This window comes from Parus major, chromosome 8 (genome assembly GCF_001522545.3).
Source record: "Parus major isolate Abel chromosome 8, Parus_major1.1, whole genome shotgun sequence".
Classification (NCBI taxonomy): Eukaryota; Metazoa; Chordata; class Aves; order Passeriformes; family Paridae; genus Parus; species Parus major.
Window position 1 is genome coordinate 14,262,656 of NC_031777.1, and position 24,433 is coordinate 14,287,088.

Below are 24,433 nucleotides of genomic sequence, written 5' to 3' on the forward strand. Positions count from 1 at the left end.
TTTTCAGCAAAACAGGACCATTTCATGTATCCAGTTTAGCATCTGACCACACAAATGGCAGACTTGATGCAATGGCAGTGAGGAACTTCTGGATCAATTTCGCTGAGGAATTGAAAAGAGCAGGATTAGAATGTTGAAGTTGGATCAGTCCACAGTAAAATTTCAGCATACAATCACAGATGTAAACTCCTTTTTTCTTCATCCTCTCTCCCCACAGAGAGCCTAGCATGCTAGCTTTAATCAGATTTCTGATTATATGGCATATGTATTTAGAGTCTGTTACTGTTGGATGCATTATAGGCTCTGGCTGTTCAAGCTGAGAAGCAGCTGTGGAGTCGTTTCAACAGTGAATACTGGCTCAATTTCAGCACTGAACTAACACGCTGCTGGTGCAGGTAGGATGAACTCCCATCTGGCTACAGAAGACCACACAGACATACAGAAAGAGGAAAGATTTACTACACTAGTGACCAGCACTTTCTGTTTAAGTGTTGGGTTATCTTAGTTCTATTTATTCATTTGAGTCTGATCACATAAATAGTGTTACAATTAGCTGTAGCCTTCAAAAGATCTGCGAAGTTGCTTGTATTTGGAGATTTGTACTAGTCTTTTCTGGTGATGTGCTAGGTTCATTAATACTTGGTCACCTGATTGCTGTCATATCGCTTGCATTAAGCACAAACATTTGCCATTTCTGGGAATCAAAAAGCATACAAGGTACATTCATTTTAACTTTAGACCAGTGGCAGGAGAATGTACAATGACTAATTTGGTTGTAGAGACAGAATTAGGGAATTGCCCATCCACTGAGTCAAGTATTGTTAAGATTTGCAAGAGCAAAGTGATACTTTTAGAATTCTTTGAACTAATTTGTACTAGTGGAGCAGCTTCGTGCCACATCTGCGTTCCACATGCAATGCAAGAACATTTGCATGAATTGACCAAAAGTTTCTTCCTAAGACAAACTTTTGCTCATACATGTAAGAACACAAGTATACAGGTATATTTACTACCCCAGCATGCCACCACAGCTTTTAGTAATTCATCATGTAAGAACTTTCAGAGATCTTGGTTGTGTCTGTCTTTGTTTTAAATAATATTTTATTTGTTGTTTTATCTGCATAGACCATCTTTTAAACTCATTTTCTACACAGGACATGAGTGACATTATGTTCCCCTTTGAATAAGATTGTGTGAAAAACTCTGCTTCTGTTTTAGAGCTTTGGCTCAATAATTAAAAATATGCTGATGTTATGAAATGGAGAAAGTTAGACTCCTGTATGTAAGGAGAATAAATGAAGGGTGGTCAGTCTATGCCTTCTATAAGCAGTACATAAAGAATATGAACCACTGTCTCAGTTGTTTCTTGTAAGCTACTGGTGATAAGTACTGACATCCCATCAACTGAAAATACCTGATTTGAAGTCTGACATGAAGTAGCTTAATGTCTGTAGTATTTTTTGTGAGATGTCTGGCATGAAAATCTGCTGTGTGGTTGCTGAGTTGCTGAGTCAGTATGTATTTAACTCCTGATTGGTACTTTGTCGACTACTTAGCTTTACATAAACATTGGCCAAAAGAGCATATGCAAGTTGAGTAATGTTTTGTATTTGTTTCTCTGTAGTGTGCAACAGATTTGCTAAATGTTCAAATTATATAAAAATACATGTTAGAAGTACCCCTTCAGTGTCTAGACTTCCAACATTTATGCTAATAGTTTCTTTTCAAAGAATCCAGTATCCTTACATCCTTCACAATTTCTCAAAATTTCACCCAGAACATTTCAGACTTAAAACAATATGAACAAGGAAACGTGAAGCAAATCAGGGACTAAAATAAATGAATTAAGAGTATTGATAGCCTGTTCAGCATGTTACGTGATGCTGCATGTTCCTAAGTAGCTCTGTCTGCCCTGAGCTATTCTGGTAAAACCACTCCTCTAGGCTGAGGCTTGAACAGCATGTGTAATGTCTGTGACAGTCGGAGCCTTGGAGATGGAATTGGGTGAACAGAGTAGTCTATTCAGATTAGCGTGGGGGATTCATTCACATGGAAATCATTCCTGGCACAGTTGAAACAAAGTATGAGTGAAAGAGGAAGCAAAAAGGAGCCACGGCGAGCTGCATTCCCAGCACCAGTAAATCAGCAGAGCTTCATTGTTCACGATAAATGTAAGTTACTTTGCATCACATCAGTCTCACCCACAGTTTTAAGAGATGGTGGTGACACATAGTCCTACAGTAAATGATTGCTTTCGATTAATTTGAAACCTAATTCTCAACAATGTGTAGAAACCATGTTATACTAATGTATAGTATTATAGCAAGCTTTAAAGTGAAACTATTTTCACCTTCCTTTAAAGCTCATAGATGTTTTTCTATAGTAATGAGAAGCTGGATGAGACTAGTTTAATTCAGTAAAGGGTAGAAAAAGTGCAGAGCTGGCTAGTACCAGTAAAAACGTAGCATGATACCTAGGAAATCTGTGTGTTTCTGAATTTTGTGGTGTCAGACATGCTTCCACTAGGAGGAGTTGTCACCATATCCTTAAAGATTATCAGACTTGTGCTTTAATTTAACTCATTTGATGAAAATGTGATAGTTCACAATGTAACTATAAACAATCTATAAAGTTCACCTATGTCTACCTAGCTTGTACCACACAAACTAATAATATTAATAAATAATATTGCTAATTGGTAGCAATATAAGTATGAAAAGCTTGCAGCTTATGGTATCCTACAAGCAAACTAGTTTGTCATTTGCTTTATGGCAAAAATTAAATTTATTTCTTAGACATTACAATTCGTTTTCAATTTCAAATTTTCCATAGAACTGTGTTTTTGTTTTTCAGAGTTTTAAATTATGCTCTAATAGTCACAGTATGGAGAAAAGCTTGAAATTAATTGCCTAGAAGTTCCAAGAAAGAGGAAAGAAAAGTAAAAGTTAAATCTCATATGTACACAGTCTTAGGATTTTTTAAAATATATTTATTTGTTAACACTTATATTGCAAATACTGTTTATGAGTTTAAAATACAGTGGTTTAGAAGTTTTGATGGGCCAGTCTTTCATTTGTATTTTAAATTCAATGTAATACAGTCAGTCCTGGAATTTAAGTGCTTGTTTTGATCTGTTTGTGAATGAAGTGTTGCAAGACAGTGGTATATTTGGTGGTACACAGTTTTGCTTTGTTTTTGTTACTGTTTTCCTGTACTCATCTCTTTTCAACAAATCCTGAAATATGATTCTTGTAAAATGTGTGTTTCGGTCACTTCTCAGTGATACAGCTTCTGCATTGACTCCCATGAGATAAAGAGATAGAGATCTTAATCAAGCCTGTCATTTCATTAAGAGAGAAGGGGATTGATTGAGAATACATCAACTTAGTATGCTTCAAAGACTTTCAGATTGTTCTAGAGCAAAAAAACCCAGATTTTAAACCTCTTGGGCATTACAAACCAGAACTGAAATTTTCCATGCAGCTTTATAATTTCTCCTGTTCAAGGCTGCTGATTTTTGCACTGAATCAAAAAGCTACAGTGACTTAGAGTGCTGCACTCCCTAGAGAATTACCAATTCTTTTTACTGTAGTTGTTCCCAGAACACAAAGTAAGGAAATCTGTGTATCACTTGCTTTATTTTGCAGTTTGGGATACATTAACTTGTTTGTGTTTGCATGCAGACTCTGTTCTGGATGGCAGAGGAGTCCATAATCTGTAGCAGGATTTGACTGGACACTTAATATCTCAGATTTTCACTTTTGCTGTATAAGCAGATCATTGTCATTGTCTGCTTTGTAGCAGTACAAGTGTTTTTGTAGATGTACAGTGAAGGAAAGAAGACACTCAAGTTCACTTGAAATAACAAGTGATAATAACTCTTCTGGGTTATTTTCTCTACCAGGTCAAGTCTCTCTCACATCTTTTTTTGTGATTTTCTTGTGTATTTTTGACATGTTATAACAAGGATTTATCAGAGGTAATATGATAATTTTATTTCTTTGTTTCATTTTGTTAAACCATTATCACTGTAAGAACATAAGGCTTTTTTTACATTATGTTCTTATGCTTTCTTTTTCCCTCTTCACCCTTGATGCCCTGTGCATGAGGTTTCTACATAGGTCACATTCCCATCTATGAAACTTTCTTACTTAGGTAGTTCTTCCCTTGTAAGATGTTTGTTTATGTAAGTCTAGAGTTGGACTCTGATTGTACTAGTTATTACACAATGAGTAATTGTCACTTCTTATTGCTTTTCATGCAGAGTTAACAAAAATATCAAGGTTTTACATATTGTTCCTATCTTAAAAAAGAATGGAGATCATTTACTTGTGATGTCATCCAGTTGAGGTGCAGTGTACCAACCTCTGTTCCTGTGAATAAAGAGGAGAAGGAATTTTTGGTCCTAGCTTCCAACTCCTTTTAGCCACAGTCCTTGGCCCAATAAGTGCTTTCTCTGGCAACCAGTGTGCAGTACCAGTCAGTATTTGTTTGATCAGTGTCTGACACTTTGATTCTGCTGGTGGATTGCTTTTCAGGTATTTCTGATGCTTCTGTCTTTTGCCCCATCTTGCAGGTGCCTTTCCCTTTTTGCTAGCGGAAAAGATGGACTTGGCTTTATAAGAGACTTTTGTAAGTGCAATACCTTTATTAGGTTAGGAGAACCATGTCCAATTCTTAACTGCAAAATTTATTTAAGGCAGTAAGCTAGAACAAGTGTCATAGAAATTATGGCAAATTACCATTTCCATAGAAATATATCTCAGAGATTAGTTTTCTCACTAAAATTTTAACACTTCTGTGGAGATGAAGCAAGCTTTGGGGTCATTGCCTGATACCGTCTGGATTTCCCACTCTGGGGTATTCCTTTTACAAAACAGTTATCTTTTGATACACAGATTTACTGTCTTAAATTGTATATCTGTGTATTTTCAAAAATTAACTGTATTACTTACAACAGGTCTTACACTTGGCAAATTGTTTAGAGAAGAGAGAGGAGAAGCAGAATTTTGATCTGCTCTGCAAAAGAAGAGGTAGGTTTTTTTGTATTATGGTGGTAAGATCTCTTAGCTGTGATGTCACAAGCTTCATGACGACTTACAGTTTTTTTAGTTGTTCATTCTACGGCATTCAGAAACTAGCACTCAAAAGACAGAAACTTTCTGCCACTCCAACATTGAGTGCATTACAATACAACATTCCTGAATTAATTGCTTAGTTAAGTACAAATAGTTGTGATCAGCAAAGGGGACAGACCTTTGGTCAGTGTGATTACTCAGTGCCACAACACAGGACCTGAGGTATACGTGATGTTGCATGGAAAGGTCAGGTTTATTGAGGCTGAAATTTAGAGGGTTTGTTGATTTCGTTGATGACAGAAAAAGATAAAGGTACATCTGAAGTGGCAGTACATCAGAATCAATCTGAAAATAAAACTCATGGGCCTTTCATTCAAGTCAGGAAAGCATGCCAAGTTTAAGTGATTAAAAACCTGAAGAAAACTTATTTGGGCAAGTCTCCCATAATTTATACTAATAAATTATTTGTCCCAGCAGGAGGCTAGTTTTAATTTGGAAGTACAATCCAAGTCAATTTTGCTGAAGTAGAAAAAGCACAATAAGGGAAATGACTTTCCAGATGAGATGAAATTGCTGGCTCTGCTGACTCACATGAGCAATTTTGTTGGGGATAGGATTATACCATGATATGTAGCTTGATCCTTGTCGTATTACTGCCTGAGTCCCAAAGGGAGACAGAAAAAGGAGCATGAATTACTGTGCCTGGAATATTTACTATAATCCCACAGTGATTTGGAGTTATTCAGACATGGTGCCTTTGTCATAAACACGTTTCAAAAATGACAGTGATGCTAATTTGACATAACTGAAGTAATAATCCGATATTGCACATTACTTACCTTATGTTTTCAGCACAACAAGCCAACATCAGCAGCAGCACCTTTTAATGGTTCTGGGATGCTGTAATGGAGGAAAGAAGCAATGACTTATCCACCTAGTAAAGCACTGTAGTGTGAACAATTGGATTTTAAAGCTACATATAAAACACCTTACTTTGTACATTTGCATCACATGTGCCCAAATATGCATGACTGCAACTGTGAGAGAGAATACAGGAAAGCACTCTGAAAGTAAAAGTTCAGCTCAGTAGATCAGAGAGCCATGCTAGGAGTCTCCCATTATTACTAATTTTGTAACTTTTTAGCACTAACTTGATTTCATAAAAACCTCTGAACAGGTGATGTTCAGAAATAGAATGATACAAACCTAGGTGGTATTTAAATTGTTTATTTTTGTGTGAATACCCCTGAAATGGTATGAATTATGTGGATAGTTCTGCAAGACCTTCCATGTAAGGAGTCCAGAGTAACTTCACTCTTGAGCTCATTAAGTAATAAGAGAAGTCTAACTGAATAAATAGAAGCAAGTCATGTAGCCTTAGTGGTTCTATCCCAAAAATCTGGTGACCAGACTAAACCTATGATGATCTCTTTTTGCAGGTCCTTAGATGTACGGAAATTGACAGGGTTTAGAACAGACAAATAGAACAGAGTTTTTGTATCTCTCTGAAATACATGCTGTCATTTTTATTTTTCTCCCATTTCTTTCCCTAGTAGGGAAAAAATATCTGCCCAAAATCTGCCATACACTTTGCCAGTGTGTTCATAATCATATTTTGCATCTTAAAAAATGTTGGCATTACCTGCTTTAAGGAAAAGTTCATCCTGTTTTCAAAGATAAAAATAAATAGTGTAGAAGTAGAATAATAGGAAACTCCCCCTGCCTAGAACCACATCTCATAATTATATATTTGGTGGGTTTTACAATTTGTTTTGCAATTTCATTTTACTCTTAACTTTGATCAGGCTATGAATATATCTTGAGTCTTGACGACTACGCTGTGCTCTGCATCCAATGAACAGTGTAATATTGGTTAAATAAGAGTTATTTCAGTTTATTCATCAGAATTAGAAAGATCATTAGCAGAAAGATCAGAAAGGCAATTAGTTACCTTGTGAGAGAAAGGACATTTTTTTCTCCTCCAGCTATAGGAACAAATTTTTCATTAAAACAAAAAGGATAAGTTTACCAAGGTGTTAGCAAAGACTTAATAGCACGTAAAAGTGTGCCATAAATAATCCCATTCAAAGGTGTAATTGCAGTATATTTGAAAGCACTGCATCTTGTATTTCTTAGTATCTTGTCATACAAGGGTACCAACATTCTCTGCTTGAACTTTGTTTAGTATGGGGGTTTGGGTGACAGGGGGTATTGGTACTTTGGTTTGCATTTCTTTGTTGGTTTGGGGGTTTTGGTATAAATTAATAACAGAGCAAATGCAGCTGGCCAAGTAAGATTAGATAGCCACTGTTTATCACTGTATTGTTAAAGAGAATGTTGCTCTGTGGAAATTCTGGGATTCCTTTCATGCTTAGTACAGAATTTCTCTTTGTTCTGGGATGATAAGTGTGATGACTTTCTAGCGTTTATTGTAGATTTTTTTAATTGTCATGTACTAATATGGAATCCTAAGTATTACAATTAAATATAACATTTGTAGTCTTAAAAATATATTCTTAGTGAAGTTGTTAAACAGTTTGAAAACAAACTTGAAAACTTGAAAACAAGCCCCTTTATGACAACAAATATGAAGTCTCTAAAATGTATGAACCAGAAAAGAGGTATTTGTCCATGGTTTTATTTGTTTTAGCCAACTAGCTGTGTTTTTTCCTTTTATCTCTCTGAGAATCATATGCCCTTCGTGCTGACCATCTTGAAATCTGAAAGTACCTGTTTAAAACAAGCCATAAATGAAGGATGTCAGTGGCTGAGCTTGTCCTCACCTCACATAAGAATGTTCTCTGTGGCTTTAACATTCCTCAAGGAAATTCTTTAGTGGTGTGTCAATTAAATGTGGAGATTTTCTGGTCAATGTTACTCTTAGTTACTGGAATGCCACAGTTCTTTAGATGTATACTTATCATCCATAGCCTGCAATATTTTCACAATAAAGAAAAATCTGCAATAAAGCAAATAATATAACACAGTATTCCAATGGACAATAGAGGGATTTCATGATATGACTTGAAAATTTGAAAAATCTTGCAAAAGCAGGTTTGTTCTTTAACATACTATGAGGTGACAAGTTCCAGAATTAAAACTTCCACAGTGTATCTGTGTATGTGTCTCTGAAGTGCAACCATTTTGTCTTTTTTCCAAGGTTGAGCACAGAGGTAAAATTCACAGAGGCTTCCAACACAATGTCTAGTCCAAAACATTTTGTATATTACTAACAGTTACTGTTCTAACTGAAATACTGTTAAAAAATTTCTAGGAATGTGTTATCCATTGACACAAATAATACTGCTACCGTGGCTTACCTTTCTGCAGAATAGTATTTTTAGGTTTGCAATTTTTATTTAAAACAAACAAACAAAAAAAGACATAAAAGCTTTTCTACTGTTCCAAGAATTATGAAAATGCTAAATTGCTTTCCCCATCTCACAGAAAGCAACACCAACTCTTTGCTGACTGAATAAATAGAAGCAAGTCAGGTAGCCTTAGCGGTTCTATCCCAAAAATCTGGGACAGCTTCTGGGACAAAAATCTTTGGGGCAGCTTCTTGTGTGTTCAGGGTAGGCAGATGTATTAGAACATGTGATTTGTAGCTGAAAAGTCATAATTACAGTTGGTTTATCCAGAGCTAATGAGCAGCTACTTCTTCTGAATGAGAGAAAGATCTCAAACTAAAAATAAAATAACAAAATAACAAAAATATATGATTACATGCACTAGGTGTCTGAACATGAGCATTTCCTGCTTCTGGCATCAGTGTTCTGACAAAAAGATGTTCAGACCACAAGTTACAGATTTAGAATTGGGCATCCTTGAATTGATTTAGGCTATGCTCAAACTTGCACACAGACATGTCTTCATAAATGCAGCAATTCTTGGAAGCTTAAGTATTTGTCTGTGCAGATCTTGCATAACTGCTTACATGGAACAGTGAAGCGGGAGAGTATTTTATGTGTTTTATCTTCTGATATCCATCATATGTCCATCTTAATGTCTATCTTTTATTTCATCTTAGCAACTGGGAGAAAAAGTAATGAAAAATATCTTAATTTACAGATAACTCAAATTCAGATGACATGATGAGAACAAACTGTGAAAAACTTTCAGTTGCTTTTTTCCTTAGAAATATTCTGTAACAGGTTGACTTTAGCTATGCTCCCACCTTGGACAAACACCCACCACAGAATCTTAGTCATTTTGACTGTCTTACAGAGAATTCAGTTTCACTCACACCCTTCATATTCTTACAGAAAACAAACCCGTTTTTCTGTTCCTCTTTATTTAATGTGTTTTTCATGTGTCACACATGTAAAAAGAATGACATTATCACTGAATGAGGTATTGACAAACATTCTTTGAATACAAAGGCTGAGTATATTTTAATTGATACTAGAGTACCAAGTGACTCTGTTGATTCATCTTCTGAAAGATTAATTCAGCTGCAAGAGCTACACAAAATACAGGGTTTTTTGTTTGTTATATCAAATTCCCTGCTTGTATGAGGATTACAATGAAGCAGTGAATTTAAGGTAAAAATTTTAATGCACAGATAACTAGCTCTTACTGTGCAGCCAAAAAAGTGTTAATCTCTTTGGCCATAATAGTGAAACTTGCATTTATGAAGTGTTTTCTGAGTTCAGTTTACCATTCCTAAACAATGTTATTTGTAATTTGGTTTTGTTTTTCAGAGTCATAGGCATTGGGAAAGAGTAGATAATGAAGTATCTACCCATTTCTAACTGGCTGACCCAGCTTGGTCTTGCAGAATATTGCACGCTCTTTCAACAATATGATGGTATAGAGGTGAGAATTGTCCTTTTTCAATAAAATTCTTGAGAAAATATTAGCTACTAAAATTTTCTTGAGAAAATTCAAGCTACTAAAAAAAATCCAATCAAATGTGTCTTTAAAAGTTTCCATTGTGTTACTCTAAGCATCTGCTGTTTGGTACTGGAATTAACAACAATCTTAGTTGTGTTCCTTCTTACAAACTTTTTGTTGAAGTTTGAAGAGCAGGCATATTGCATTTGTACTCCTTTTTTGGTTTTTCTTGGAGGATGATTTTGGGATTTGGGAGAAGTGTGTTGGGTCTTTGAGAAAAGCAATGGGACTCTGTCACTGTTGCCAAAGCTGAAAAATTCTTTCTACTGAGATGCAAATTCAACATTAGTACCAACTTTTGCATTTGGGCAAACCTAGAAAGGAATAAATTAGAAGTAAGAATTATACAACTCTCTACTTTCATGTCATTAGTTACATATGAGTTATCATTTGAGAAAGAATATTATATTCTCAGGCATGACTAAAATTCTCCAACAGTGAGAACGTTTTTTTCTTTTAAAGCAGTGTTAGCTAGTGACTTCAGAAATTGAGGCTTTCTGTAGTTTGAGCACTATTGAGTCTAAAGCAAATAATGTCAGGCTTTTGAAGTGGTTTTTGTTTGAAAGAAAGATTTTAAAATTACAGTTTCAGAAACAGTGGTTCACACTAGAAATTCTGTGTCAACTGTCTTATTATTTACACAGTGAATCAATCTCATTTTGTGCTCTGGGGTCTGAATTGCAAATCTCCATTACAGAAAAGCCACTTTCAGTAACATAACTTGCTAGTAACAAAATACTGTACATTCTATGTACCTCTCATTCTTATTTACAGTGAAAATACAGTAAAGATGGATATATCTTCTATTTGCTCTCAAAGTTTTCATCATCAAATTAAATTTTGTACCTCCTTATAAATCAACATCAAATTGAAATTCTGTACTGCCTTATAAATAATATCTGCAGCTATTCAGTAGCTTATTTTGAAAGTAAAATACTAATGAGTTTTCAGAGAGAAAGTGGATTAGGAGAAAACAGTTCAGGTTTGATTACTCAAATGTATGATATAGAAATTCTTGTTCTTCAAAACAGTGTCACAACTCATGTTGTCTATTATTACAGTGAATATCCTCTTCATTATACAAAACCTTCCTTTCTAAAATCATTATTCCTATCATTTCATGCTGAGATTATCTTACTTCACTACTTGCAATTGGCATAATAGCACTTTTAGGGATTTTTAAAGGAGTTGTTTAATCAAAGGAGATTAGGAATTCTCCAGCAAAGCTGACCAGATTTATTTTGAGGAAAAAAATTGAGAGACAAGGAATTAATATTTTTGAAGAAAAATACCTTGTTCCTTCAATGACATACCTTATCATGACAAAGGGGCTTCATATAAAATGTGAACATGCTGTTGAATATGATCATTTGCTATTATGTAATTTACAGTACCAGAAACAGCAAACATATTTGAAAGACACTTGGATTCTCCTGTATTAATAGCATAATTTTTTCCTTACTCTGGCATTTGCTACAGGATTTATTCCATCTTACAGAAGTTGATCTTAGAAAACTGGGAATTGAAAATCAAGGCCACCGAACACACCTCATTTCCAATATCCTGCTGCTTCAGGAGGTAAAACAAAAGAGAGGTAAGATTTGTATGTTGTCTCCTAAAGACTAAGGAATGAACTAAAGCAACCCAAGCTTCTCTGTCACAAAGGATGGTAAACAAATACCCTGATTCAGCCTGGGATACTTGTCTGAATGCAGATGACTGGGGGACTTTATACAGACAATAAGAGGAATTCTTAAACATTGGTTTAACAAAAATCAAACATTCATATTTTGGCATGGATTTACAAAATATTTTTTTTATAAAAGTTGTCATTCAGAAAAGTTTTCAGTTTTATTTCAGCTGCTATTGCTCTCACAGTCTTCATCTTAACAAAGCACAGTAATGTCAACGTATCATAATTGATGGAAGTCTGTGTCACAAAGATCTTCCTCATTTGGAAAGATCATATCAGAAGGTCTAAACCAAGCTAATTTCTGTACATCCACCTCATCCCTACTGAGGAGAAGATGTGTGCTTGCACAGTTCTGACCCTTCTTTTCCATTAGGGACTTTGGTGTGAATCACTGCATCATTCATTGTTTTTATCAGCTCAGTATCAAAATTCAACTCAAATTCATGAGAGTTGAAACAAGCCCTGTAAGACATTCTAGTCTGAGTGGAAGGATATAGTGAGAAGTTATTCAACTACGACTTGTACTGGGTGTTTTGAGAATCGTTCACAAGATAATGAGATACAAGTATTATGCATGCTGTCCAGTAATTCTTCAGATAACTGCCAAAGGCTTTTACAAGTTTAATGTCAAGCAGTTAGTTAGTTACTTGGCTAACAGTCCTGCTTCTACATTCTCTTGGTCAAGATAAGACTTTTGCACCGTGTGTAGAAATTGATTATTCATAGAACGTGTTTAGCTACTGAAGTTTTCAGAAGAAACTAGAACTGATGGTATACAAGTAGGTCACTGTATTTCCTCAATGTTTTCCAACAAGTTCAATATTGATTTAAAAATTTCACAACTTCTATGGCTCATGGTTTCAACTGTCTTAAAATATGGATGTAAATATGACATTTTTGTAACTGCTACTGTAAAAATATTAGGAAATTATTTCAGTTGATGATTGCAGTGAAACTGGATGTGTTTCAATTGGTATCTGTTTTCGTGTACATTAGGACTGTGTTTCATAATCTTTTCAGGTACTGAAATGCGGAATGTCAATCTAGCACTGTTTTTCTGAGGAAACCTATACTTTTCAAACTGTCATTGACATGGTAAATTGATTTGTAGATGGTTATGCAACATTTCATTCAACTCACCAGAATGTTCCGGCTCATGTTTGCTCAGCTTCAGTTATGTTGAGCCAACATCAAATCTTGATGTACTGCTGATGACTTCAGTGAATATGAATTTGAGTTAAAAAAAATATTTCTAAAATGGTGTATGTGTGTATATATATATATATAATTTTTATATTTTTTTTGGCAGTTAATTGCTAGAACTCTTTAAGCTAAACTCTAGTAAAATTAGTGCTGGTTCATATTTTTATGGGCATTTATCTTGAGCAATGTTTCCATTCACTGTTGGATTTTGGCTAATGACAATTAAATGTATAATTTAATTATGAACTTGAAAAAAATACTGACACATTGATCTCCAAGTTCTGTTTACACCAGGATATTTGCATCCTCATTAGCTTTGCCTATTGTAATAAGGATTTCTGGGAAGGCTGAAAACAGATCAGTCAGTCATACATGAGTGCAGACTGGTTTGTTTTCACAGTGGGGACTAATGGTTGTTATCTGGTCTCCAAGCTATTATGACACGGTTTTGTTTTGTGTCTTTGATAGAATGTTGTGTCTAGGAGCAAAGTGGCTAATCAGTTACACTGAAATGCTTCTTTTCCAGCACAGAACTTTACTGTAGTCAGACTTTAGAGAAAACTACTAAATTTCTCTATTCTATTAAATAAATGCTAATGTCCTACTAATGTACTTACCGTATCAGAGAAAAGGCTATCTTACTCTGTTTTCTGTTATTTTGAGCTTTAAACAACAGCATTGTATTTGGTGCTGGTTCAGCAGTTTCCAGAGAGTGCTTCAAGTGATAAATCACTTTAATAAGTAAGTATTTGCACAGAGTTAAAAGTGACATTAAATTTTGGGAATATTTGTGAAAACATTTTCTGTTTTCTCAAATATCATCTTGATTCTGAAACCACTTTGAACAGGACATGTCTAGTGCATTTGGATTAGATTTGGATTCATCCTGTTTAGCTACCTGGGCTGTGTTTCCACAGTAATTAATACCAAGATCTGTGCATTGACATAATGCCCAGCAACGCATTAGAGCTGGATGAAACATGTGCACATGATCACGTATCTGTTGAATTAGGAAGAGTACACAATACGAAGTTCACTGGCTTGATACCTTTATGCCATCTTTATGGTAGCCAATGATAGGGAAGTGAGTAGGACAACTGATTTTGAGTGGCATTAGCTAATCAGTAGGAAAATAAATATTCAAAATTGTTACATCTCTTCAGCCCAGCAGAATGAATTTAATCATGGATCAGTGATTTCAATAATGGGGCTCTGATATTTTTGATCTCTACCAGAAGACTTAAAGGCTGCTGTACTGTAGACTCTTGACTTTAATTGAAGCTGAATTTCCAAAAATGCCACCCTAAGCAGCCTGAATCCTTTTCATCTTTCCTTAGCTGCTTTTCCCCATCTCTCTATCATTCCTTTAGTTGTCTGTAAAACTATCCTGCAGCTGCATGGTGAACCCATTGGGAAATAATATGTCCAGCTGAAAAACAACCTTTTTTTCCTCCTCTCTCCATCCACATCAAGTGTCCAAGCCAATTCACTCTTCAGCTGCACAAATGCTCCTAAGAGCCTGAATGGCCATGGAAGACACAGCACAGCTGAGCCCTGGTGGCTGAAACAGCCCTACTGCCAAACTGAAACCACAGCTGAAGGTGTTAAGTGGGAGGCAACTGACTCTGCTCCCTCTACTATTGGAGAGACAGGTGAATTCAGCATATAATTCAGTTCACTACTTTTTGTAGGTGTCTATATTTTTTGTTGACTGTAGAGTTATACCAGGATGGCTGACTTCCTGACAGATCTCTTAGCAAACACTGACAGCTGGTGGAATTAAATTAAGTCTAAAAGCTAAAACTATGGTTGTTCTGGAATATTTAATCTCTTCTTTTGTGTGCAGCCTTACAAATTTCAAGGAAGCATTTGTTTCTTTCTCTAGATATTGATGATCTCCGGTATTTGCTTATCTATTTATCATTACTTATTTATCAGTACTTTTCATTTCCTTGCAAATCAAAGTATACAAGTGGAAACGTGCTTACAGTTTCTGAAGATTTTCTTCAGAAAGTGTGAAATTGTTACCGGTTCTAAACATACTTCCTACCCCTGTTCTATGAACAGAAGATCATCTGGCCATGTAGAGTCTAACAAATAGTTTCTCCAGCATCAGCTGGAGAAGTGGCAAAGTAGCTCTTGAGTGAAAACATGAAAGAGCACAGCAATCTATAGTGATGCTTTCCTAGAATACTTTCTCAGCCTCTAAGGATTTAATCTAACAAAACATTTCAAAAGGTATGAATGCAAAGAGACATAAAAATTCATTCCACAGTCTTTTTGCCTATATCTTGGCTTGCCTTTAGATGTAGTAGATGCACTGTAGCATATTCTGGATCTTGATGTCCTGCCATCTGCACCAGCAAGTACTCATCATGTGCTGTGACTCCTTTGGGATGTACCTTTTGTTTTCTGTTCCAGGGAAATTGTAAGGGTGAGGTCTGCAACATACCTGGGCTTGTCGTATTGTGGACTCAAGATGCATCCAAAAATTGGGTCCTAGCACTTCTAAGAAAAGCAAAAAATCTGGCTATGCTTTCAGGAATGTTCTCAGTGGCTATCCAGCACCTTTTTGAAATACTTGCGTGGCATCTTAGAAAAGCCAGGAAATTACATATCCTCCTCCAGAAGAAGCTTCTTGTGGTATGACAAAAATTGGTGACAAATCAGGTGTAATTTGACTCCTGTATTACTCAAAAGGTCTTCTTTCCCTGAGCATGAGGCATATTTCACTCTGTACTGCAACAATCATCAGTTCAAGACACATCCTGAAAGCCACATCCCAGTACTTGTAGGGTAGTGCTTCTGGAAGGAACTGGAGTTTTCTCAATATCCTCTAATACAACTAAATACAGAGTTCATGCTGTATGGGATTGGACCAGTGTTATTTAATAATTTTGTTTTATGTTTGTTGTATTTAATCTCATAGTGTCTGTCTGTAGGATTGTGATTGTATTATGATTTCTTAGGACCTATAGTAAATGAATAAATCATGCTTCATATGTGTTGAGGAAACCTACCATGATGTGAGCAGTCCAGTAGAAATGGTACCTAAGGAGAGGGAAATGTAACCACATAAATGAAAATGTCTGTCTTGAGACAATGAAAAAAAAGGCCTTGGGTATTGCCAGACATGGAAGATATTTCTTTTTTCCCTTTACAGACATGAATTTAAATACAGCATTATATTTGAAAACTTAGTATCATTTGACTGTTAAAATATTTGCATACATTTGCATGCCTTCATGATATATCTATACATCACTGGTTATGAGTAGAAAGAAATAGAGAAAGCTAAGTGCTAAGTATTTTTTAAGGAGGTGTCATAAGAGCTAGAACTTCATTTTTTCAGTTCTTTTATTGAGATGAATTCCGAATAATAGCATTTTATGGCCTCGTGTGATTTCATTAACATCTGGGAGTGTTTTACTCTGAGAGACAAAAGGTATAAAGAATTTTTTTTTTTGTCTTGTGCAGATTTTCTTATGCAGAGGGTTTTAATAGGATATAGGTTTAGATCTAGTATGATTTTTTTTATCATACAAAGGAGGCCAGCCTTACTGCATTTAAATAAAATATATGCATTGACATAATTTATTGTAGGTAAACATAAAATAATACACAAAACCTAAATTAGATTGAATGAAATTAATATTCCATAACATTCTGCTTTTAGATTTTGCATTTAAATGCTTAGACAACCATTTCTGTCTATGTTGTATTTCTTGCCATGCTGCAGTAGTATGAAGTTAAATATGAAGTGATTTCTTGTCATCTTATGGAAGGCCTAAGTTGTGTGGTACTAAGAAGAAACCTGAGCAAGCACTACAGAGCCTGAATTGTGCTTTGGATAATATAAATAGAGAAGTCCATCTTCAGAAAAGGTGTAAAAATAACTGAGGCATTCTGTGTTTTTATTAGATGACCATTATAGTTAGCATAAAGCCATGACCAGCTTTGGCATTGTCAGCCACAAATAACCTTGCCTTTGTAACTCTCAGATAAAGTCCTTCTACACATTCTGGTGCTTCTGCTCTTTGAAACATTGCAAATGCAGCCAGAGTGCTTTGGGGCAGTGGTATGTAGTGTCAACCTGTCAGATTCCAACCTCATACTAAAGTATCCTCATAGCTTTGCCAACAGAGGGAGAGGAAGCTGCTTTGAACGCTTTGATCAGCATGACAGAGGTGGCATTGCTACCTGTGTGGTCTGTTTTGGATTTGGAGTTTTTTGCTTTCTCTGTTTGAGAAAGTCAGCAATGCAAATGCTGTTACAGAGTTGTTAACAAACATCTCTGACAGTACCATTTCATCTACTGAAATTTCCAAATTTGCTTACTGGTGCTTTCTGGCCCTCTGTTTAGCCTTTCCTCTACAGCAGTTATGTTCAAAATGAAAGACATCTGTCACAGGCAAAGAAAGGCTGGTAATTCCTCTGTATTTGAGACTTTTTACAGAAACATGGAGAAACAGAAATTTCCAGGAAGTTGTAAATCCCTAGTAACAGTTCTACCACTGCTAAAAGCAAAGAGAGGAAAATAGACCCTCTGGTAAAAAAGGTCCATAAGACCCATAAGACCTTGACCTGCCTTTTTCCAGTCTACCAAAACTATTCAATAAAACAAAACTGAATATAATGCCATTTTACCAGTGTATTTTGAACTTTTGAAACAGGTCTGTCTAAGCAATGACAGTACAAATTGCTCCACATTGAAAGAGGTGGAAAGGGGCATAACATATTACTGCCACAGAATCTGTGTGATTTATTTTAATAATTTTTTTAATTACTAATTATATTTTTGTTCAAGATGATAGTTTTCTTGTATTATACCTGACAATGACTAAGTTTATATAGCTCTTCAAAATCTCTTGCTGTGCTACAACATTGTTTGCAGAATGATCAGCTATGGGACTTGTCTGCTTGCAAGACATATCTTCTGAGGCTGGGGACTGAGAGGTTTCTGAACACCAAGTCATAACAGATAACTCTCTGGCAGTTTCTGAAGGACTTTGTGTCTCCAGACCTAAGACAGATCAAATGGCAAGAGATCATGTTGGAAGTTTTATTATGGCGGTCTGGATATGTGCTGACTAAACTTGCCAGTTTCAGTTGGCAGCCAGAGAGGACATTAGAAAACACAGTTGCTGTAGCTCATAGTTTTCAAACTAAGTATTGTCAGATTCTAAGTGCTGGAGCATTTTTCAATTCGTATTGTTATTTTTATTTGTCCTGATGTCTTTGACTAACTTGAAAATTACCAGCAAATAAACTTAATCTCCTAGCCAACAGCAATGATTGTTTCTTTTTCTATGCGGCATCTGTGGGAACTGAGGCTTGAGTGTAGCATTTTGTATGTTTGGGTCCTTTTTCTTCTAAGACTGGTCTATAGTAGTAACTTACTTTGACTTTTGTTTATCAGGGAATCTACAAGAACTGCCATGTGAGCAATCCACACATGCCATGTCCTCATTGTGTGTAGTTACTCCTGCATTTTATCCCCTCAGCTGCAGAACAGTGCTTTAGGGGTAAATGTGTTTTCTCCTGGTTATTTGAGGAAGACTGGAATTCTGACATTTAAGGACAAATTGAAGAATTCCAATTAATCCACTTCTTGTGTCCCATTGTTTTCTCTGTTTCTGTAAGCCAAGCGCATTTGAAAGTGATGTCAAGAACTGGCAAGTACTCTTAGGCCAACTCTTGGCATAATTAAGGCATGCAAACTATAGCAGCACAGGTCTTGGAATCTCTGTCCCAGTTGTGTTCTTCCTCCCATATCTGTTCAGTTAGCTGCTTTTTTGTGTGTCTTTTTCAGTGAAAAGATGAACCTGTACACCCTCCCCTCCAGAAAGCAGAAGTCAAGGGTGGCCATGGAAGGCCCCAGCAATGTGTGATGTGCAGCTAGCAATGGCCAGCACACTGCTGCTTTCTCAGCCTCCCCAGGTTGGTGTCACAAAGGACAATGCTCCTGTGCTGCTGTCTGTGGCAAGGTGATACATAGGCAGCATGACACCACATAGATAAACAGATGGCTCAGGGGTATGGCAGCTTAACATAGAATACTGATGAGGAGGACTTGACAGAGGTGCTGAGCTCCTTTCAGGACATTAATGCCTCCGGACTTTATCCCACAGCTCCATGAACTCATTTCCAAAGTAGATAGAAAGTATGAAAACAAGAAAAGCTTTGCAATGAGGAATCTAATCTCATTTAATCTGGAGTAACTCTCAACCAGTGGAGCTACTGTAGGCAGTCCTGTGAATTTTCCTTCTTGCATCCTATAGGCAAATTGTGTTTAATAGCTTTGCATCAAATATGTGCAAGGATGGGTTGTGTAAAATATCAAACATGAAGACAAAGACCAATTTTCAATTTCACCTGAAGACAAAAAAAACTTTAAGAAAACAATGTAATGACTCATGCAAGTAAGAGTAATCATAGTTTAGGCAGGGCTGCCCAGCTACAATCCCATTACTTAGCACGTAGGCATGCTACTAAGGAAGTTACTGCCCCTCTTCTGGTTCTTAGTCATATAAAAATGACAAGCATGACACTACTTCCTATGCAACTACAGTGCCCAAAAATTTCCCGAGTGATTAGAATCAGCCAGTAGAGACCATCTTACGTGCTAACAGATCAGAGTTTTTGGCATGGTTTGAAATGTCTTTTATCTGAATTGTGGAACGTGCAGTTTAGATAGAGAAGCAGGACATTTTCCTTTATGCAATGAGGAAAATAATAGTTTGCACTTCTGTAGCATCTTCCAGCTGATAAGCTGATAGAGTACTACACAGTCTTCCCTGTGGAGAGTAACTACCACTGTGATGTATGCTACAAAAATGTTAGTTTATGTCATACAGGAAGTAGGTGGCTCAGAATACTACAACTGAATGTGGAACCCCCAAGTATCTCAACTCCTTTTTCTTTATTCTCACCCTAATGCCATTTTTCTTGCACCGGACACATTGGTGAGGCATTTTGGTGTTCAACATAAGATCACAGCCTGGTGTTCTTCAGTTCCTTTCCCCTTCCCTCCCTCTCTCAAGTATTTTCAAGAAAGATTATGAGTAGAATATACTATGGGAAATCTCCACAGATTGTTACTTGTGCCAGTGAAGTTCTGGAATCTGTCACTAGGCCTGAAACGTTTCTCTATCCTTAATACTTTTCACAACCAGCAAGACAGATGCAGAGTGCCATCAGCTAGTCAAGATTTGGTAGTTTTCCTAGTTTATCAGTAGCTCAAATGACAGCGTATTCAGGGAAAAACAACTGACAGAAGAACAGAGTGAGGTTTTGGTGTGCATTTAAGCCTTGTTTTATGTGAAATTAGTTTGAATTTAGATCTTAAATGCAAGGCTCTGTTCAGTGACAATAAGATGCTATAATTTTTTGTAATTTGTGGAGAGAAAAATATAGAAGTCTGTCAGTATGCCACAAAGAGTGACTTATGTTGGATCTTTTCAAAAGCTATTGTCTTTCACATTTACCTCAACTTTTCTGTTTTGGAAGTTGTTGTAAAAGGTGTAGGGCAACACCAACACTCATAATGCTTCCCTACAGCTCATGTTCCCCCTAAGGAACTAGTGTTGCTATGAGAAATGCTACAGTGAGCTTCCTTTACCTTAGTGTACTTGATAAATTCAATTTTCTAATCTTCTGTCTCTGTCCCTTACTTAATATTGGAACACTACTCTCTGCCTTTATTTTCTTCTCTCTTATTTTACACTAAACTTCATCTTACTTGAGCTTTCTTATGTGAAGATTCTGCTCATATCTATGAAAATTCCTAGACTTTCCCAAGAATTTTCATCTCACAATACCTACTTCAGCAACTTATGCGGTGGCTAAAGGATCTTGTCTTGATCAACTAAATGTTTATTAAACTCTAGCTACGCTTCAAATGAAGGTCCACTGGTTTTTCCTAGATTGAATTGCTTCATTAAAAAAAAGAAATCAGTTGCTGTGAGATATTTCAGATAGCTGAGATTGCAAAATTCAGTTTAATGGACAATGCATAAAACGCCAAACTGTAGAGAGGTAGATATCCTAATTCTATCCAGTACCCAGAGATGTCACTGTGGTAAGATATGATGTGGAATTTTAATCCTGGTTCTGTCACTATTGGATGTTTAATTTGTTTAGTGTGAGAACACCAGAATTTAATTTACTTTTGATTATTGGTTTGATAATATGCAGAGGTCCTGGAATATAAATAATCTGATCTTAAATTGCATTTATCATTTAGATATCTTAGGACCACAGCTATTATGTAGTCAGGCTCTGAAGTAGATATACCAGAAGCAATTTATTAAAGCTAATCCTGGTAAAAATGGAGAATGAAAGGATTGAACATTTTAGTGAAAAGAGAATACTGCATGAAGAGGATCTCCCAAAACAGAACCACCATACAACTAGTAAGAATCAAATATTTAATGTCAAAATCAACTAAAAATTTGGTTAGGTAGAAAAGCATTTGCCTCTGGAAAGCTAATGCAAATAGAGTAAGAGCAAAATGGTTTGAAAAATTAAATCTTATGAATTCTGATACGATGGAAATTGAAATTGAAAAAAACTGGAATAACTCTGTAAAAATCAGAGAAATGTTGTCCAGGCAGCTGGAAAGACTGAACCAATGGGAAAGAGACAAATACTGTTAAACTGATCCAGTGCTTTAGAAGTCAACTGAGTGTGCCTTGATTTGTATTAAAGCAAAAGCCCTGTGGCTACGTCAGTGCTACAGCTGAAGGTGCTTGAGGTAATTAGTTGAAAATGAAGGTTGCATCTATAATTATTTCATTGTTTTGAAGGTATACTTTACAAAAGAAGGGTAAGTGACCATCTGTTCTATTAGTAGCTCCCGATTCTGTACAGATATTTAACCCTTTGTTGTAGAAAATGCGTTTTATCCCACCAACCTGTTGAACAAATAACTTCACGCGACTTGGTAGGATGAGGGGGGCGTCTACCAACGCAAGGAAACTGTGTACGTGACAGGCTCTGAATCGTCCGTGAACAGGGTGGGTTTAGCAAACTACTAACTTTTGCCGTAGTGCTAATTTGAGAGACGAAATTACGGAGGCCAAATTGTTAAACCTATGGAAAAGGGCATCGGGAGGTCACGGCCTGCGGGGGACTGGTGCGCCGGGGGCTCGGCGAGCCTCAGCCGGGGCGGCCCGGAGGGTGTGGCCGGAGCCGCCTCAGGGCCCGGGGGCTGCCCAGCGCCCGGAGCCGCCTCTCGCCCCAGGTGAGGGGCGCCCGCCAGGGACTCGTGTGGCGGCCGGGAGAGCACGGAAGCGGGGCCGGGCTGTGGCGGAGCGGGCAGCGAGCGATAAGGAGCTCGTGGAAGGCTCCGGTTGAGTCACCCTTAAGTAATCGCGAATTGCGCTTCTTTGGGGCGGGCTGGTGCTGGCTGCGCGCCGGCTCCTACCGCGGCACGGCCAGACCTTGGGCTCTCCCGAGAACGTCCCGGTTCATTTGCTGGCAGCGCTCCGGACCGCTGTTGTTGCGGGTCCGGCCTCTGGCCAGCGCTCCCGGTGCCCGGCTGCCCGCTCCGGCTCCGCGGCCCCGAGAGAGGGGCACGGGCGGGACTCGCTGCCGGGAGATCAGTTCGGCAGGACAGACGCTCCAGCCGATCCGCAGAAAGCCTGGAGAGAAGCAGCAGTGATCAGAGCCGGTAACTGCGGGGACAGCGCTAACCTCTCGGGCAGAAAATGCAGAGTTGGCTTTGTGTGTGGGTGTGTGCGGGTGACCCTGTGTCCCCACAGCGCGTTCGGGCAGGGGGCGCGGGAGCCTGGCGAGCCCTGCCCCGGCCCGGGCTGGCCTGCGGGCTGATAGAAATGCCACAGCTGTGACAGTGACCACCGAGACGTTGGATCCAAGTGCTTAGGTTCTGTGGGAATTGATCCCATGGAAATCGGTTAAATAAGTATAAAACACTGGTGTGTACTCGAGATACCGAGATACTTCTCTAGTAGAGAGAAAAGAAACGCCGTGTCCTTTTTTTCTCTTTGTCTTTTGAAGAGGAAAGTATGCAAAAGCGCTTCTTACTGTCCGAATTTGTGATTTCTGAAAGGCAGTTAGTTTGAAATAGTAATGCTGAAAAGGTTTTTTAGTTAAAATGGGTTGTTCTTTTTTGGGGGGGAACAGAGGAGCAGTCAAAATAACTTGCTTCCTTTACCAAGAGAAGGAACAAAATGTATTTTTGAAGCATTGGCTAAAAAACACTTAGATTTGACTGTAACCTTGGTAAAGTTCTCTGTTTCTGCCAGCAAAATGGGGAGAGAAGGTTTATTTCAAGTCAAGGCTTCATATTGTTCACGATTACTGAGCTAACAGATTGGGCACTTACATTTCAGAGATAATTTCATGGCCAAATGAAGAAAGCTGTATTTATTATTGAATCATCTTCAATGATCACTTTTTCTTGGCATTTTTTATAGATATGAAGGCATCCTACATGTGAAAATTCACAAAGAGAAGTATGGGTTTATCTGTTTCTCTCATCTTGAAAAAAAAAGGCATTTCAAAGATCATTTATCCCAGTCTCTGTGTTTTTTGTTGCATGAGAATAATAGCTAAAAATAACAATTTAAATAAGCTGACCGATTACAGCACAAGGATGTATGGGAGGAGGGTGGAAATTGTGTGGCATGTATGAAGAGAGGAGAGCATGAACATTGTGATAGCACATCAGGACCCTTTGGAAGCACTGACCTGACTAATCTTGTGGGGATGTTTGAAGTTTGACAGACTCATGTTTTTTTCTGATAGTAGCTTAAAGCCTTTGAACTACTGCATATGCTTTCTCAGTCTATGGCTCTGTGTTATAACAGGCTGTAGGTTCTTGAACCTTAATAGTCTTCTCAAAGTCCTGTTTGCTATAGAAGCTACTGTATCAGTTTCTCTTTCTCATAAAAGAAGCAGGAAATAGAGGTTGCAGAAAGCTGCTTCTAAGTCATTTTGGGGAGCAGAAGTCCTTTTTTTTTTTTGTTAAAATAATGAAGAATACTACACTGCTTCTAGGGAGTCAATATTAAATCCACACTGAATTTATGTCTACAGTTTTGATTGTATTTATTCCTATGATACAAATTAACTTTAGAGGCTTTTAAAGTCATGCTTTATCTTTTTCCCTTATTCTCTTATTACATATACAAAACAAAATTTTTAAAAATCTGGGGAAATTCATCTGCCTTTTTGTTCTGACCTTGACTTTCTTCACCATTAAGGATGTTCACATTTTTTCTTTTTTTTCTGTGTGTATTGCATAGTGCTTGCAAATATTCCAGTATCAGGGAGAAGAGAATAATGGATCTTCCACTTGCTGAAATTCATTGTTGCTGATTTCAAGGGAGGGAGGGGAGATGGGTGGGAGGAATTTGTGAGGAGATTGGATGTGGCAATAGTCAACACAGAAGTTGACTCCGTCTTTTAAAGACCTGAGAACGCTGGGCTGAATATCTTAAACCACGTTCAAGCCCTCTTGGCTTCATAACATATATAATGGTAAAGATTGGTGGTACAACACCAGGTATAAACTCTAGGGATTTTGATCTAAGAAAGA

General features: G+C 37.2%; 1 protein-coding gene across 2 annotated transcripts in view; it reads left to right on the forward strand.

Annotated features, from left to right (window-relative positions):
- The first annotated feature begins 2,155 nt into the window (after positions 1–2,155).
- The window catches only part of BCAR3 (BCAR3 adaptor protein, NSP family member), a 76,033-nt gene continuing 53,755 nt past the window's right edge, over positions 2,156–24,433 (forward strand). Inside the window, exons 1-4 of one of the 2 annotated variants that reach the window (XM_015635820.3) lie at positions 2,156–2,171; positions 4,961–5,033; positions 9,782–9,896; positions 11,454–11,568. In XM_015635820.3, the coding sequence (XP_015491306.1) occupies positions 9,810–9,896; positions 11,454–11,568 (202 nt within the window). In that variant the 5' untranslated portion in view covers positions 2,156–2,171; positions 4,961–5,033; positions 9,782–9,809. Of the gene's footprint in view, positions 2,172–4,960; positions 5,034–9,781; positions 9,897–11,453; positions 11,569–22,202; positions 22,544–24,433 lie in introns of those variants that run through there. The other variant, XM_015635824.3, reaches the window with a different exon arrangement.